This window comes from Carassius auratus, chromosome 27 (genome assembly GCF_003368295.1).
Source record: "Carassius auratus strain Wakin chromosome 27, ASM336829v1, whole genome shotgun sequence".
Lineage (NCBI taxonomy): Eukaryota > Metazoa > Chordata > Actinopteri > Cypriniformes > Cyprinidae > Carassius > Carassius auratus.
Genome location: NC_039269.1, coordinates 24968145 through 24987784, shown reverse-complemented (window position 1 = coordinate 24987784; position 19640 = coordinate 24968145). Strand labels below are relative to the sequence as shown.

Genomic DNA, 19640 nt, shown 5'->3' with positions numbered 1-19640 from the left:
AAAGAAATGGACACAGCGACCCAATTGGATTCAACGAAAACAAGTGAAGTCAATTAGAAGCACGCACTTCCTGCGGCTTGAGCATACTGCGCAGACTCAAACTGAGCTTGATGACGTAGATGTCACGTTAGCAACCTGTCTGACAACTGTAAGTCTTCTAATAGCTGTGCCAAGAGAAATCTGAATCACCCACTGAATCTTGCAGACGTTGTAGAGTAATTTTGTCCCGTTGCTTTTATGGACTCTCAAAATGAATAGGAGTCAATGGAATACTAACAGCAGGTCCGGGTTCGCTAACCAATGGCAGCGCCCAGGGATGTTTCAATAAAATATGAAACCCTGCTCCCCTGGTAAATCCACACTTTGCTGAAAAAGCGTTAGCACACTCTTGAGCAGCAACACCATTGCCATTGTTGTGTATGTTTGTTTGCGCTCTACACATACTGTGCACGTCTACATACCTAACACGTACTATGCATGCGCATGACATCACCGTTTTCAAAGATTCACGTTTTGAGTGTTTACACGGAAACGATAACAGTGGCATTTTAAAAAAATTGCACTTTGAATAGTATTTACAAAAATATGCGTTTTCAGTCCCCAAAACACCATTGTTGAGTAAAACGAACTGGCAAAATGCAAGAAAAGTTTCCAGTTTTTGGCTGAAAACGTTGTCGTGTAAATGGCTCCTTAGACAGAAATTGAGTTAGGACTGACATGATGTTTTTTTTTAAATAATGACAGAGCTTTATATATTTATTTTTAAAAACAATTTTGGTGAACTGGCCCTTTAAGGGTGGTTCATGTAGGTCACCCACTTGCTTTCACACAGCACAGCCATCAATCATAAGAGTGTAAAGTGCAAGCTGACATCTTCCCCCCTCACATTCACGGTTGGTTCCTGTTCTGTGTCACTTCTCACACGCACAGCATGGTTAATTTATAGCTCTTTAACTGGTTGGTTTAGTGACTGTTGTACTCGCAGCATAACTGCATGGCCACGTTGTGTGATCAAACGTTATTGATTTTAACAGTCAATAACTGTGACAGCTGTGGTTTTTCATTCTCCGTACCACAGAGAAGTGCGACTTAAAGCAGCATGCAACACAATGAATGACCCATCAGGCATCATTTAAGCATTTATAGAGAAGAGAGCTGCTCTTTTGAGGACAGTAACGTTTAATTTACACCTGCTTATGTCTTCAGATCAAGGTTATGTTGGACCCTTTTACATTCTGAATTAGTGTTGACTTATTTTAGCACTCAAGTGTGTTTGATACTGAAGCAATACTTTTGAAGCATTATTAAGTATTAAAAGCTTTGGTTTTTGTCTTTTCGTATGACTTTCTGGAGTCCTGCAGATGGAAATTTGTCAAAATATGATGAGAGAGAGGAGAAAAGTTTGCATAGCATGACCGAACTCATTGGAATTCTCAAACATCATTGTTTAAATTAATTTGCGAGGGTAAATGTTGAATGTTTTAAACTGGATCTGTTTCGCAGTGTTGGAGCCCAGGTTTGTTGTTCGCTTTGAAAGTGTTGTTGATGAATCATCTCGAAAGCCGTCACCATCTGCCAGATGTTTTCCAGGTCTGTTTACCCCTCGTTCGTGTGCCTTATCCTTTCAGAAGAAGTTTTACACTCTACACAAAGTCTTTAAATTTGTGAGCTGCGAGAGCTTTGTTTCTTTTTCTGTATGGAAAACGTGTCCGGTGAGCAGTCGGTTTAGTTATCTGAGCTCTTTCTCCATGATGAGGTGTGGTTTTTATTGGACCTTTTCCCCTGCTCGTAAAGTGCTGAAGGAGAGGCAGAAAATGAGTACAGCTTTACTCACAGCCGACTCAAAGAACACCATGAAAAATATAAGCGTACATGTTTTCATGCTAATAATTTGTCTGCATAGTTGTGAAAGTGTTTTGATTTCCACTACTATTGCTTTTTCAAAATCTTTCTTTTTTTTTTTTTTTTGCAGCATGCAAATCAATGTATGTGTCAGACATACCTCTTTGGTTTGTGTATTGGGTTACACATGCAGAGTTCAGTAATTATTTAGCAAAGCTGCCATGAGCATTGTGGTTTTAATGTGGCATGTCCAGTTATGTCAAAATAATCATAAAATAAAATGCAACAATCACTATTTATTTACCTATATACATTTTATTAAATGTGTAAAAAAAAAAGAAAAGAAAGTGCTGAATTTTTCCCCCTCCACATTTTAGGTGTTTTCTACAGGGTTTCTGTGGGTCTTAAAGTCTTGATTTACCCTTCCACAAATTTAAGGGACAGTTCATCCAAAAAATGTAATTGTCATCATTTACTTAGCCTCAAGTTGTTCCAGTTGTATGAGTTTCTTTCTTTTGCTTGATACAAATGAACATATTTTGAAGAAAGTTGGTGACCGAACAGTTGACGGGTTGCCATTAACTGAAGTCTCTATAAGTCTTGCATCAGAAAGTCTTACATTCATTAAATCATGGAATCAAATGTTGCATGCTTTGCAAACAAATAAAAACTAATTGTCTTCCTCAGTATTTTTGTTTTTCTATACAAATATCTAAATATTCTTAAGACATGCACTACTAAAGATGCAAGAAGTTATTTTCATGTAGTGGTTTTGAAGCACTATTTTCAAGCCTGTAAGATGATTTTTAGTAATGGAGATGGCTTGGTAATGTTTCTAATACAAATGACTGTTCCCTTCAAATTATTCATTTAATTTTCTTAACTTCGTCATAAAAAGGGTCTTAAATTTACCTGACAACCTGGTTTTTGGACCCTCCCTGCTTTTCCCCTTTATTGTGTTATCAGCCATTTCAGATAAACCAGACCTAAATGACACGCAATAACAAAACAAGCTGTGGTTGAGTGCATTAGATGCTGGTCTCTTCATGTCTAATTGGGTTCCTCTTTACCGGAATAAGCTGCAGTGTGAACCACACTGATATATTGAGGCTACTAGTACAATGTGCCAAACACTGTGTTAACACATACAAACACATTTATTAAGTATTAAAGACTTTGTGTACAAAGGGTTTTTAAAATAGCTTTATCCTTCGCTACCCAGTATTTAGTCAAATACTGTATTCAAAGTATGCATGCAGCCTTGTTTGAAACAGTCTTTTGAGTTCAAGTTGGTGATGTAATCTCTGAGTCATATCTAGTTTGACTCGGACACATTTGACTAGCCCGATCATGCCTGGATTATCTGTAAATTGACTGTGTGCTATTCTCTCTGAGCTTAACATTTCAGTATTTTTATCTCATTGAAAGCAAGCGGTTTCAAACTGAGTTCCTTAGTTTTGCGATTGTAACAGAGTTATGTTTTTTTTTTTTTTTTTTTTTTAAGAGTCATGTTTGTTATTTGATGTAATTATTCATAGTATAATGCTGTAGGATTTCACATTATTGCTCCTTAGTTTGAAAAAAAATAACATACAGGTGTGGTTTGCTGGTTCCTTTTATGCATTCATTTAGCTGAATTAATTTTAAAAAGGTTGGTGACGCTAAGTGCACTCCCTGCAATTTATTGGTTTGTGCTGTATCTTTTATGAGGTTAAAGATGACGAACAAAACCATGAACCTAAAGGAGCTTTATCCCACATTCTTCTGGAAAGATTATTCGCAACAGCCTCTGATTTATATCGATGGATATTTAGAGCCTCTTCTCAACTCTTGCTAATTGTAAACACATTTGAATGTAATCTAACCACTCTGCAATTCTCTCTTTGTCTAAGCTGTCTGCTGAAGTTAAATGCTTCGAAATATACATCACTGCATTTGAAGCATTAATAGGTCACATTAAACCGTGCTATAGAGTAAGCTTTGACATTCAAATATTTTAACATCTCCCACTTCCTGTTGCCGTCCCCACAAGGCTGGGGTTTGACTATTATGTTAGCGCACAAGCCGACATAATACTAACATGAAGATTGATCGTTCGTCTGTTTTCCTCATTAAACCTTCTTTTGTTTTACAATCTGTTCTCTTAAAGGGATAGTTTGCTGAAAAATGAAATCATTTACTCACTCTCATGTCGTTCCAAAGCCTGTATTTATTTTTCTTACGTGGAACACGGAAGAAAGTCAATGTTAATGAAAATCAATGGTGACCAGAACTGTTTGGTTGCAAATGTTCTACAGATGTTTCACAAAGAAGAATGAAAGTCATGTTTGGGGGAGGATGTGACTTATGGCAGGATTATAATTTTTATTAAACTTCTAACTGCATTGTACGGTTTTATTAATCTGATTTCATTTATCTGTTTCAGGTAGAGGGATTTCTCATATGGCAGCTTAATGTCAACACGGCGTAAAACCATAAATCCCTTCTGTAAAACATGCTGAGAGGGGCTCTTGAAACTGATGAGCTTACCAGCCAAACGCTCTAACTAACGTGAACGTGATGGGGATGATGATATTACACATAGCAATGATGGAACAGCCACACTGACAAAGATTAACTGCACTCATTCTCAGCGCGCTGCTGCCAATCAGCATGCTGCGGATACTGTCGCTCAAATTTGGCCGCGTCTACCGCTGCGGCAAGTTCCTCTTCATCGTAGCTCTTTTTGTGATCCTGCTGATGAACACTCACAACCTCTTCGCCTCTTTCCAGAGGAACGAGCTCACCGACCGGCGATTCATCGGCCTCAACAAGTGTCCGGCCTGCTTTGGCACTAGCTGGTGCCGCAAGTTCATGAACAGCCAGGTGACCTTCGAGATGTGGGGTCGCCTGCGCTTCCTAGACTTTTTCAACGTAAAGAACGTTTATTTCGCTCAATACGGAGAACCCAGGGAAGGAACACGCAGGGTCGTGCTCAAACGCCTGGGCTCCAACCAAGAGCTCGCAGAGATTGATCAGAAGATCTGCAAACGGGCCACTGGAAGGCCTCGCTGTGATCTCATTCAGGGTATGTACAAAACCGAGTTCGCACGGCTTAACGGGGACGTAAGGCTGTTGACCCCGGAGGTGGTGGAAGGCTGGTCAGATCTGGTACACTGCCCCTCGCAGAGGCTTCTAGACCGCGTGGTCAGGAGGTACGCGGAGACCAAGGACTCTGGAAGCTTCCTGCTGAAGAACCTTAAGGACACGGAACGAATGCAGCTGCTGATGACGCTGGCGTTCAACCCTGAGCCGCTTGTGCTGCAGGTATCTACACACTAGCTGATAAAATGTCTAATTTAAATGCAGTTCTCGTTGCTGAACCTTTCTTTTGATGCTGAAGCACTGTGTCTGATGCCCGCTTGGAAGTTAAAGGGATTAACTGTGCGTCTCTGCATATTTGAAAGTTCTGCACAAGGCTATGTAAATAATAGATACTTTGTGTCTGTTGGTGGTCACTTAGAGATTTCTCTTTCCTTCAGACATAAATCATAAAGCACTTGTTATTCCATAAGCGAAGTTTAAAAACACAGAGGTGGCGTATTGTTCCGAAAGTTTTTTTTCCAAAACTTGTTTTCAGTAGGATAAACATTTTCCACTTAAGGGTGTAAAATATTGTGTGTCGGTTAATTCACAGCAGTCCAATTTTAAACATAAACAAGCCCCAACAGAAAAGGTCCTATGCTTGGACACAAATGGGGCCTACACAGCACTATGTCTTCCTAAGTGCTTTTAGAATTGAATGAGGCAAAGGATTTAATGCAGGGTCTAATGGTCGAATGAAATCCAAATTTTGATATCCAGCATATTTTTCTGAATCCTCGATGTTTCAGTGAGACATTATATATCAGTCTAATTCACAATGCTGTTTCTAAAATGGAGTGTCTATTTACATTGCGCAAATAACCTTCCTTGTTGATTTATAGTCTACATTAACCCTCCCCACTTATAACAGGTTGGGCCTCACAAAATTGACAGAAGGAATAACACCAATAGACTATTATAAACTATAAATTCTCTGTAAAAACAACAGCTTTCATCCTGTCAACATTATGCAAACATGAAATATCACACATAAGCCCCTTTCACACGGTAATTCCAGAAAATCAATGGGTATTGTGTCCCGGCAGTTGTTCCCGGGTAGCTAAATGCTAGATTTTACCCCTTTCACACTGCCAGTGATTTCCTGGAATATGTGCGTGTGTTCACACACAACCCATAAAGGTCCCGTGTTGACTCATGACATCAGATTGTGATGTATAATGTACGAGTCGAAAATGCTAGGCACGTTAACATTCCTTTAAACTGGCGAACAAGATCAGCGTCAGCATGGATAGTGATCTCTGCTTCATTACAGTTTGCACATCTTTTTTTGTCGCGAAAGTTGTTCTTCCTTTAAAACACCTGGTAAAAGAGTCACACGATAAAGTGCGTCATCACTACACAAGGGCATTAGTTCTGGCTTTTGTTGACACAGAGCTCGATCCGGGACTGAACCTGTCAATGTAAAAGTTGTGCTCAAGTTAAAAGTTCACACCCATCTTCTTGCATGGTTTTTTCCTATTTCACTGCCCGTGTCGCGTATTTTTCAACACAAAAGCTCGTTCTGTGTGAATGGCACCTATGGGATATGAGAGCATCACATGTGAGCGTTAAATCATGTGCGCCACCATGCGGTTGGATTGTTCTTTTCTCTTTACTGTTAGCACCGGCATATTGTTGAAGTGTCTAATTCCAATGTTTGGTGATATTAAAAATTGTGATTCCTCGATTAAAAAAAGAAAAACAATCGTGGCAAAACATTTGAATTAATAAAATCGGACAAAAGTTCTATGTCAAAAACTGTGACCGTGACATACTCAGAAATGTCAGCTGTTTCCAGGTGAAAAAGGTGCACTTCCATAATGTACTTAAAGTGCTCAATTTTCACTCACTAATTTTTTACTTTAATATACTAAAAATGATTCTTTAGTGCATTTTCAGATAAACCTAAGGTCATCTAAGTGTACTCAACTCTGCTTTTTTGGGACAACATGAACATGAACTAAAATGTACTTTTAACAAAATATCTCTGTATTTAAAAATGTATTTAGTACCCTTGAACCCATCTCTCATACACTAGTACACTCAAGTGCACTAAATATATTTTTAAATACAGAGATAATATGTTTAAAGTGCATTTTAGTTCATATTCATGGTGTCCCAAAATGGCACAGTTGAGTACACTTAGTCGATCTGAAGTTTACTTTAAGTACTAAAGAATCATTTTAAGTATATTAAGTACATAATTAGTGTGCAAAAATAGAGCACTTTAAGTACATTATGGATGTGTACTTTTTTAACCTGGGTTGTAAAAACGTTAATTGCGATATTATCATAGACCATTTATACCACACACCCCTATTTCCAGTGTATTTTTTCATACACTGAGCTTTCCTTTAACAGCTATGAGAGTCCTTGACAGCTCTCTTTTTTGCACCCCTCGGTCCGGCATTGATTTTTAGACCCAGCTAATCTATTCCAATTTCTTTTGCGATTGACCCAGCTTGTCGAAGGCCTGGGCAAACAAAAGGACATCTCTGTGTGAGCAGCCAATATCCGTTCTCACCTCCCATCATTCACTCCATCTGCCACACCTCAAGCATTCTAGGTGATAAAGGCAATCTGATCTCTCTCTGGAGAGCGAGACGCTCGATTTGATTAGCAGCATACAGTTTTGCCCCCTTTTGCCCTGCAACCTCTGCAGCGCTTCGGTCAAAATAATGAAATGTCATTAGTTTGCTGTGGATGCCGCTAATGAATTGGCTCCTAATCCATAGATGCGATTAAGTGTGATCTTCACCAGCGCTTGCTGTTCCTTCTCCTGCTGAAAACATGTTAAAGCTAACAGATGCTTGTCTCCTCAGAATGCTCTAAATGATTCATCCCACTTCCTGAAGCTAAGAAAAGCCAGTTTTTTCAAGTTTAGCAGAAGTTGTAGCAACCTTTTGCAGTTTCATAAGGCAGGCAAAATCTGCTTTGCAATTATTTTTTTACTTTGTTGGAAACCTGAGGCAGCTGCCTTGCTGTCATTCAGTGTTTATTAAGGTGCTTCCAAATCACCATAATGGTGCTATTAGGGATGTGACAATAATATATTCAGAATCAAATAAAAATTGTGTTTTTCATGTTTGACAAGTGGCCATGTACGACAAAGAAAGCTAACTAATACACTATATAGAAAAAGATAATTTCAGAAGCACAAAGTGATGTGATTCTGCCACGGAGCCTGTTCAGATAGCACCTGTAGTACTCCTAAAAAAAGTGTTTGAAGTGATTCCCGCGGTGAGTTTTAATCTAGGTTCCCTCAGGTTTTTTAAAATATAATGTATTCTATAAAATGTAGGGCCATAAAAAGTTATAATGACTGTTTTATATCTTAAATGTCTGTTTAATTACCTGGTCCAAATGCAGGCTTTAGGTTAAGGAAACGGTTATTAATTATTTGTATTTGCTTCCATCCCAAATCATGAACATCTGCTTGCTTTTCTGTTTAATTTAAAGCGATAGTTCACCCCAAAATGGAAGTTTTATGTTTATCTGCTTACCCCCAGGGCATCCAAGATGTAGGTGACTTTATTTCTTCAGTAGAACAAAAACCAAAGATTTTTAAGCAGTCTATCACTCATAATATAAGTGGATGGGAATCTCGGCTAAAACAAAAAAACAAAACAAAAAAAAACACATTAACTAAACCAAATTAAACCATGCGTCTCGTGATGATACACTGGGTACGTTTACATGCACACTTTTTTGTTCAATCGGACTGAATTAATTTCGATTGAATCTGATTGTAGTGTTTACATGAACGCTAAATAAAGTGATCGGGTTGATGTGTGGGTTTATATGTCACAAGCTACAAATCGGAATAGATTTTTTGACGTGCACACTGCTCAAATAGTGAAAGTGACATAGATAATATAGAGTTTCTCACGGTTTGCACATAATAACCACTCTCCTAAACGGGTTTCATTATTTGTTTTAATATTTACCCGTTTAAGGATAAATATATAAACCCCAGTGTTGCTCATATTTATCAAAAAAAAACAAAAAAAAATGGGTAGCCTGTGGATGGCAAGTCTAACAAGGTTGCCCTTCTCACTTTACAGTTGCCGAGTGAAAGGAGAGTTTTATACTGACAGGACACGCTTTTATACAATACTTTATTCAAAAGGAAGAGCCGCTTGTTCTGTGTGTCATACATTACATTATTACGTAATGTGCGTCATTGCACATGCGCAGTCCTTTCAGTTTCGTGGTTCAGTCCGATCGAGTGTTTACATGCACGCTCAATCGTATTAGAAGAGGAGTAAACCACCCCCTTCAATCCGATTAAGAATTTCATTCGGAACGAGCTCAATCGGATCGATTTAAGGTGTTTATATGAACGTTTTTCAGTCCAATTGAGCCGACAGTCTGATTACAAATGGATTATTTGGGTGCCTTTAAAAGTAGCCACTGATGTGCAAGACACAAAATTATTGGTCTGTGCAAGAAACTGAATAGTATTTATATAGGTTTGTACATCTGATTCACGGAACCAACGACATTTCTAATTGAGATTGTAGATGGTGTCAATGTTCCATTTGACAAATAGATGGCGGTAATGCACTTAAGTCTGCGATCCACCATAAAGCAAGAAGAAGAAGACGACAACACCTCACATGCCTGCTGCTGAGAAGTGAGACGCGCACAGGAGGACACGCTCAGGAGAGTTCTAACAGTTCAGACATGAATCAAATGTAAAAGAAACTACATAAATACGGTTCAGTTTCTTGCACAGACTTATTGTTTTGTGTCTTTACACATCACTGTATCGTCACGAGCCACAGGGTTTAATTTGGTTTTGTTTGTGTTTTTATTATTATTGTATGTTTTGGCTGTGATTCCCATTCACATCCATTATAAGACTGATAGACTGCAATGGTTTGACTTAAAAACTCAGTTTGTGTTCTACTGAAGAAACAAAATCCCCTGCATCTCGGATGACCTGGGGGTAAGCAGATAAACATAAAATTTTCATTTCTGGGTGATCTGTCCCTTTAACCCCTTACTAGTAACCCCCCTTTTTTGGCATGGAGACCAAAATTACATTCCCTAAATAAAAAGGTTTCTGCTCATGATTCTTTCTGACTAGATACATAATCAACCTTTGTTCACAAAGCTGACACTTTAAAGTTTACTGTTCAGGAATCAGAATCACTCAGACTGTTATGATAATAGAGATATATAAGCTCAAACATAAAAACAAAAATATAAATATTAAAAACATATGTTTTAAATGTATTTTAAAAAATGTTGATGTAGGAAATGAGTTTGAAAACACAGTGTAGCTAAGGCCACAAGTCTTCCAAAACTTCATAAAAAAATTCATAATCGAATCTGTAAAACTGTGTATTTTATTAAATATTTTCTAAGGCCATGTCATGTGTGTTTTTAGAGAAGGCTAATCAGATTGATTTATGGCCCTTGTCATCCCTGTAAGATCTCACATGTAAACTCTTTTGTGTATTTTGTGTGTGTGTTGGCTTTGCAAAACTCCCCATTCATGATTGTATTGTTCTCACCAAACGAGTCTTTCACACCTCCGCCAGGTATGACACATTATCCGCATTATTCTTTTATCATTATTCTTTTGTTTTTATTCCACCTTTATTAGCATTGATTGTGGTTTTTGAGGCTTTACAAAGACACAAAGCAGCAATCTCACTTCAGTCTCTGTTTGCATTTAGCCCTTATTTATCAAAAGTTTTACTATAAAAATACAACAAAACATTTTCTTACGACCTTACGTGAATTATTGAGACAAAAATGCATTATGAAGAAGAAATGCACCTGCTATTAGTAGCATTGTAGCTAACGTTAGCATCAAGCTACATCAGACAATTTATGAAATTATTAGTACACTTTTACTCAAAACTCACTTTAAACCCCGATCGAGTGTTTATAATAACTTACTTTAGCGATCAGGGGTGGAATTTGGTCGTTTACTGTTGTAAAAATATATTTTCTGTAGCCTTTTTCATCGCTGCACAAGTTAGCATTTCCCATGTACATTTTCGATTTTTTTTATAAAAACGCCCCAGATCTCAAGAAAATCTCATACCAAGCTTTACTATCGTAATCGCAGGTTTATTATTTGGATATTTCGTGTGTACAGATGTGTTTCGGTGTTGTTTTGGCCAGATAACTACCAGGAAGTGTGCAGGAAGCATGTGACACGATGTGGCGGTGTCCATATATGACACTCTAAGATTGACACTGACAAGGCCCAATCAGAGTCTGAGTGACACACAGCACAAGCTGTGACCACTGCACGCACACACAGATCGCTGGGAGAGGCTGTTTATCATCAGATCGCGTAAATCCGTGGAAAATGAATAGAAATGACGATTCTGTCTGAAGAAATATGAAGTAAACATCAGTAAATATATCCATATATCTCCGCAGATATGCATCTTTTGTCTATAAATCCTTATTGACGCTGTTCAGTGAGTCTATGTGAACACAAATAAACCGCTGCTGACGTGACTGAATATGAGTGAGTGGTGAATTTCTATTCAAAATGTGGCATAATACGGATTTATTATTTTGCACTTCTGACATAAATCACTAAATATCTGTCACTGCAACAATGTTTTATCAAAATATTGGTCAAATATCGAAACTAGAGTCTTTAAACTTTCAATTGATGCACAGTTTGTCCAGATGAAGTAAGACAGTGATGTTTAATGTGCTGTGAAAGTGAAACAATAATAAACTGGGGCCGTCAGCGATGTTTGCACGTAAAGGGGTTTTAACAGTGTTTTTGTGAATGTATATGCTTTAATAACAAAAAGCCTAAGTGTAACACTTTACAATAATGTTCCATTAGTTAATGTATTAAAGTGTATTTAAATGTTAGTCAATTATTGTGAAGTGTTACGAAAATAATATTTTGACTATTTAATGTATTCTCCCTAATAAATATAAAAGCACCCCCCACCCCCACCAGTCTGGTGTCCTGACGCCGGGCCTGCTCTGAACGATTCATATTAAAGTAGTGCTCATTTATTTACAGCAGTAACCAAGGAAACGCTGTTTCATTGCGGTTCATAAGTGCAATCTGCTGTCAAATAGTGAACCTGTGTCTCATTCAGCTCGTCTGATGTTTCGTTTTGATTTAAAATTTCAATTTAGTTGTGTTATATTTCAGTTTCACAAAGAAACTTGCAGCAATAGCTAAAAGGATACCTTTATATTTACATTATAATGTTTTCAAACTCATTTTGTAAAAAAAATTGTTAGAAAATCGAATCTTGAAATCAAAATCGTGACTCGAATCATGAGTTGAGTGAATCGTTAAATCCCTAGTTGTGATTAATAGAGCTAAACAGAATGGAAGATTCAATGTGATAAATTACTAAATGACACGACAAGGGTTTTTATGTATTTTGGTAGTTCATTGAAATGACAGCATTTTGTGGGCCAGGAAATGCAACATTTTAAAAGCTGGTTTCCAAAGTGCAAGTGTTTGAAAATGATGAACAATTCTGAAATGTTTGCTATGTACATTGTTTTTGTGTAAACAACTGAATTTATATTTTAAAGGAACTTGCTAATTGCCATTAAAGTGTAATTATTAAATCTACACACAGAAACCTGATAAAAAAAATGCTAATTTTAGTAGCTAATTTTAAATAGCACTTAGTGGCTTTTGCATCTGAACCCTTAATATATTTACCATATTACATTTACTAGATTCCAACAATGGTTGAACCACACACAGAGGATTGTAGGATATCGTAGGCAACAATGGATACATCTAATCGGCATTCAGAGATGGAAGGCAACTTGGTAGATGGGTTTCTAAACCAACAATCTATTTTGGACATGTTTTATTAGCTTTCTTCATCTGTATTCTGCTTGCAAAGGCATTCTTTTGACTGTAAAGGAGACACTAAGGTCTTGTGTAGCGGATCTAAGGATTTCTGTATGTTGGAAAGCTGAATTTAGATTCTGACTTATGTTTGTTTTCCATTTGCCCGGCAGGATGGATCTGGAGTCACTCAAGTTTAGGTTTTTGTGGTCTGTGTATTTTTAGGTTTGGGTAAAACAAGAATGGACTAATTTGTTTTGTTAGGAATTGATGGGAGTGAAAAAAAAAAAAAACAGCCTATGGAACCAGAGACAAGCAAGAAAGTTGAGGTGAGAATGTTGTTTTGTTTTTGTTTTGCCCACTGGCATTTTTTACTGCTATTTATAGCCGTAAAGGTCAGAAACACAATTTGTTCACCTTAACCTGGTATTGTGTCAGAATGTTGTGAAATATGTGTCCTCTGGAGAAAAAAAAAAAAGAAAAAAATGCTGCTGCACTTGACTTTGTGCTTGCATTACTCGTGCCTCCTTCCTTCCATTGAGAAGGAGGCCCATCTGCTCAGCGAGGCTGAGAATAGCACAGGCAGAGCCCTGAGGGTCACGTCCATCACAGCATTAATCTTGCACACAGCCCAGTGTGTGCCTCCTCTCCCTTCACCTGACAATGAGGTTATTATGAGGTTGCCATGCCCCAGGCACCTTTCTAAACAGTCCCAGAGCCGACAGGAGTCAACTGCTGTTTGTATGTAAGGCTTTCAAAAACAAGACTGAGCACAGCAAGGTTGTTATCAAGGACATGCCTATTATTTAGTGCTTGTAAACTGGTGAACTCTCCTCCTGTTGAAGAAAATTGTCCAGATAGCGCCTGTAGTACTCTTATATATATATATAAAAAAAAAAGCGATTCCCGCGGTGAGTTTTAATACAGATTCCCTCAGGTTTTTTAAATATATTGTCTGATATAAAATGTAAGGCCATAAAAAGTTATAATGACTGTTTTATATCTTAAATAGTACAAGAAATGTCTGTTTTATTATTTGCAGACATCATAAGTTTGGCAGAAGAGAGACAGAAGGTAATACTGGTTCCAAACCTGTATGCCTTTTTTCTTCCGTTAAACACAAAGAAGATATTTTGAAGAATGTCGGTAACCAAACAGTTTCTGGTTGTTTTTGTTCAACAAAAGAAAGAAACTCACACAGGTTTGGAAAAACTTGAGGTTGAGTAAATGACAACTTGGGATGTTCATTTCGGTTATTTTTCCTAACCAACAAATGACGCTTGTTAACCGATTATTAACCGTTAAACAACAAGATAATTTTAAGTTAGAATTTAATTAAATTTCAAAGGATCTGTGTATGTGATTAAAAATACTAACATTTGTTTCCGGGGGATTAATTTTACATGCACAAAAAGCATAAAACAACAGAGCATGAGGATTCACATGGTCTTCATATCGCATCACGCACCTGAAGCGCTTCTGTTAGCGGAGAAAAACATAATATATATATATATATATATATATATATATATATATATATATATATATATATATATATATTAGGGATGTCAAATTTCGATTATTTCCATGATCGATCGTCGTTTAAATTAACGATCAATTAATCGATTAATCGTTAACCATAATACTGCAAAATGCGTCTATTGCAGGCACGCAGTCAGCGGTATGACAGGATGTGCAAAAGCCACACACACACACACAAAACGCTTTCTCACTTGAATTAAAGAGGTTTTAGTCTGAATAAAATGCTAGTAGCAGGATTATAAAATGAATAGATGCGATTATGATCATTTGATAAAATGAAGAGAGCGTGCCATACTTTTGAGGTCATTTTACTTTGTTGACAGTTTCCAATCCCGCACGGAGAACGCTGAACGCGCATCTTTAAATGGTCTTGTGGTGCTCGTTGTTGTATTTTAAAGCACAATTGCAATGTTTTCAACTGACATTATTGTATAAAATTATCCGAAATGTGGAGCGCGTGTGACTGCGCTGCACATTAAGTGAACTACATCGGCGCTGCTGCACCAAAACACACTGTTGCTCACATTAATTTGATCCTGCTGGATTCTGTCCTAGAAAATGTCAGATTTTTAAAAATCCGGCATACAGCGCATTAGATCGTGACAGTGCATGCGTGCAGACGAGGATGAGCGAGCGCGGCTCAGGCTAGATTTATTTGGAGGTTATTGCTCATGTCTCATTCGGCACAAATCGAAATGTTTCCATATTCGCAATGTATTTGAATGTTAAACTATTATTTATAATGTAAACTAGGCTTGTACTTAACACGCATTCGCATATAGACGGAAAAGATGATCCTCTTCATATGAGCAAAAACGTCCTTGGCATAACAGCAGAGTGGACCGGTATAGGCTACTACGGTCTATTTAAACTGAATGCTCCAGGAATGTGTCGGTCACAGCGCCTATTAATCGCTGTTTTGAATCCAGCAATTATTTATTTAGAAATGATAAGTGTGGTATAAAAGCTTTGTTTATTAGAGGAATAATAGGTTAACTGGAAAATGTTAGATCGCGACCATGCTTTTGGACCCCATAGTCTTCATTTACGCGGCTTTGTTCTGGTTTGCCGGTTGGTCACGAATTTCCACAAATTCAGTATATTTAGGCATTGTTTCTTTTCCTAAATCTTCATAGTCTAACCCTCTAATTTTCCAGGTTTATTTTATTATCTTTAGCTTTTAATAACTGTTTTCGCATCTTTTACTGTGGTAAACATGGGAAGGGAAATTAAAGATTTCATGAATTAAGAATTCGTTCGATTTATTAATTTGTTCCCTTATTTCACTTAAATCATGGGTTATTTAGGGAACAAAATTAATGAAACATGGACAATTGCCACATTAATAATTCGTAGGAATGAATTAACAAGTTGTATGAATGAATAGACTACCTGTCCTGTCACTGTGTCCCGCAGCCCTGCAAAGCGCACGATATAAAACAGTTAGGCTATCTGATGAAATGATTAGTAACGACATTTCTATTGCATTTAATGTTGAAGAACTTTTATGTTGTTTCTATTTTAATGTACTTTAAAGTTTAAATCACACTAAAAGCTTAATTTGTACATTGTGAATGAATGATGATGCTTTTATATATAGTCACCGTCACTCACAGCCGCTCGCACGTGTTGAGTGCGCATGAGCCGCACGCAGCCCAACATTGAATCGGTTAACCGACCATCGATAGCCTTAATCGATTGCATCTCTTATCGACAATTAATCGATCATCGATTAATCGTTGACATCCCTAATATATATATATATATATAACGAATAAATAGGCCTATATTAGAAGTATATTTTTACTTAACACTGCCCCATCCTCCTGTTGGTGCGAGTGATCGGTCAGTCATGTGTGTGTGTAGGATGGCTGAAATTAGAGGGTTAGTTCACCCAAATCACCTTCATGTCATTCCAAACCCATAAGACCTTCAAATTCGGAACACAGTTTAAGATATTTTAGATTTAGTCCGAGAGCTCTCAGTCCCTCCATTGAAACTGTGTGAACGGTATACTGTCCATGTCCATCATCAAAGTAGTCCATGTGACATTAGAGGGTCAGTTAGAATTTGTTGAAGCATCGAAAATACATTTTGGTCCAAAAATAACAAAAATTTCGACTTTATTCAGCATTGTCTTCTCTTCCGGGTCTGTTGTGAGCGCGTTCACGATGTTGCTGACATTTTTTCTGGTGCACCCAATAATGAAGATAACATATCAGCAGCGTCACTGCAGTGTTGTAAGCCTAAATCTAAATATTTCTTAAACTGTGTTCCGAAGATGAGGTCTTACGGGTTGACATGAGGGTGAGTCATTTTTGGGTGAACTAACCCTTTAAGGAGCTGCCCCCAGAACTTAAGGCCCGGATACACTTCACATTCAGCGTTCCTTTCCATCTCGTGCACAGCTTTCAAAAGTATACTTAACTGCAAATGAGTGTTGATGGATGAGCTCGACATATGCGCAGTACCATTGGGTGCGCAGCTGTCCCATTAAGGGAAGTCTCAGTAGAATATGAAGAAGAGCAACACATTTCAATACGTAAAATAAACCTTATGTTCACCAAGGCTGTATTTATTTGATCAAAAATACATTAACTATAATATGACCGCTAGATGGCAGTCTTCATCTCTGAACGACAGTGAGAGTAAAAGGAAATACTAGCATTAGAGCACACCACTAATGTTAGCATTAATAACACTGCTAGTAGTGGAGGATGAAAGAATTGTCCCTTTTCCTGGTTCAGTGTATAAAGCTGAAGTGTGCCATCATTTGGGCTTTTGTGGTAACGTGTTCTTACAACACGTAGAACTACCAAATTTTGCTATTAAGTTTTTAATACATCGTATAATTGCTTTAAAAACTGTTCATTGTCTGTTTGATTATGCATTTCATAGATTTTTTTCGTACATTTCTGCCATATGTACACAAACTGACAGTCTCCACTGAATTTTCTGTAAAATTGCTTTGCAATGATTTGTATTGTAAAAAAGCGCTGTACAAACAAACTTGAATTTAATTGGGTTCTTAAAAGACTGCTTGTTTAAAAATATATCATATTCCTAAAATAAGAAATATCCCAATATATCACCTTGCTGACAGTATCGCAACATATCGTATCGGAACTCATGTATCGTGATATGTATCGTATCGCCAGATTCTTGGCAATACACAGCCCTACATTAAACATGAATTAATCTCACACAATCACGTCTTTTTTAAAAACCCAGTCTTAATTATAACTTCAGATTAGGTTGATTTTGCTGACAGCTCCCTTCCTTCTGTATCCTGACAGGCATGTTGCATCATGGATCGTATCGGTGTGATTTTGCTTTTTGTCCATCCTAGTGTGAATCGTGTTTCGTAATGAAGTCCATGGGGCAAGACATTGCAGAGGATTTAAAAGCAAAAATATGCTGCCTTAAATAATAAATAAATAAATGTTAAAGGGCTATATTCTTCTGTAAATGTGCTGCTTGAGCTATAAAGTTGTCGACATATTCTTTTCAGTGCTAGGCAGATGATCATACATTACCATCATAGTTCCTGTGGGTGAAAAGTTAGAGTTTTGCAATTACAAAGTTAGTGGTTTTATCGCACTAGTCTTGCATTAATATGCATAATGATTGTCTTGTTTAGTAGAGTTCGGGAATGGAATCCTAAAAAAAATTGCAGGCTGGTTTTAAACCACCATTACCCACATGAGCATCAGTAAGCTGTTTTACGGCTCCAACATTCCCATATTTTCAAAATAGCACTGCTGTATTCCTTTTACAGTTTGTCACTTAGAGCACAGCCATCTGTGCAGAGTTGATATTCCCTCCTCACACTTCAGCAGCAGTTTGACAGACTCTATAATTTCGGAGAGTGTGAGCAAACTGTAGACTTGGGAGCTCCGCCACCCAAATGGAAGTTGCCATTCTTTATTAGTTGTCAAGCAGGTGTGTTTAAAGAAACTTCAGTGCAAATATTACAAGTACAGTATTTCTGAAGCTACCAGGTCTCTTGGCAATCCCACAAGCTCTCAGTCTCTGGAATTGACCCTATCAAGGTTGAAACCAGGCTTTGGGTTTCATGACCAGATCTCATTAAGCTGCCATTACACTAACTAGGGTTGGATGGATGTTTTGCATCGGCCATTGGTATCGATACTGAATTGGTACCTTGACATAACCAGATGGTGGACCATTTAATTTGATATTTTTAATGCACAGACCTAACTGGTTAGCAGTTTAGATTTTAAGGGTATTTGTAAGATATTCATGACTAGCACCTGGCCGTCTGTCATTATGTGGTGTTGATGGTGCTTTTATTAAAACAAACATTTCACCTGCCTCCAATCACCTATTTTGTGTGTCACGCAGGCGTTTGGCCATTGTTGTCATTTATGAAAGGGTTGAGTGCAAACACGTTCCTATTCTTAACGGGCTTGAATTTCCACTGGCTTGGAAAAACAAATAACTAATCTCCATGAGACGGTTCTATCTGCTCACTCTTGCACGCATTGCTTGTCACCAATTGCATGCATTACCAATCTCACAGCACTGTGATAAAATGAGTCTTGATTGTATTGCTTCTGAAAGCCGAGACTCCCTGAGACTTGACCTGACAATAGTTGACTTAGTCAAATCCGATTTAATTTGCTCTTGAATGTGTTTGCAGCTTTTTCATATTGGTCATTTTAAGCGGTTTACAGCAGTGTTTGTTGATGCACGTGCTGTAAAAGCATGTTTGTGAATTGAGGATCTCTTTGACCTCTCTTGGTAAAGAGATGCACTTCACCATTGCATAGAATTTATTTAAAACACTTTTGAAGGTTATGTGCATTGTCATCTTCCAGAGTCCTTGACCAAAAACAGAGCTCTGTGGGTAAGGAAGTAGAGTTAAGTGTTAGTCAGAGTTTCAATTATAGCAAGAACCGCACTTCAAGTTGGAAAAAAAAAAGAGGAAGAAAAAGCTTGCTTCTGAACCGTGTTAAGCGGCCAACTGCAACTCAACAGGTTTGTAGTGTGGGGTGCTGTTTTATTTCACTGAATTTCTTGGAACGGTTTTATGTCAAAAGCTGGTTTCGTTTCAGTTTATTATGGTGCATAACTGTATATGGATTTAGTTTTCCTTGACGTTTGGTAATGATGCAAATCCATGGAAATTTGATAGCGGAACAGGACATGGTATTGACAGTGTGATGTTTGCAAGCACATAATGTTTCGTACAAGTAAAATAGGGTTTGAAGCACAACTACATGGTTTCTGCAAAATAGTCATGAGCTGGCTGTGCCGTTTCTCTGACAAAATGAGGCCGTTAAGCTTCCTAAAAGAC

General features: G+C 37.6%; 1 protein-coding gene across 1 annotated transcript in view; it reads left to right on the top strand.

Moving 5' to 3' along the window:
- The first annotated feature begins 1425 nt into the window (after positions 1-1425).
- Positions 1426-19640, top strand: part of LOC113046009 (deleted in autism protein 1 homolog) — a 35967-nt gene continuing 17752 nt past the window's right edge. Inside the window, exons 1-2 of the mRNA XM_026206829.1 lie at positions 1426-1590; positions 4268-5148. Of these exons, the coding sequence (XP_026062614.1) occupies positions 4495-5148 (654 nt within the window). The 5' untranslated portion in view covers positions 1426-1590; positions 4268-4494. The remainder of the gene's footprint in view (positions 1591-4267; positions 5149-19640) is intronic.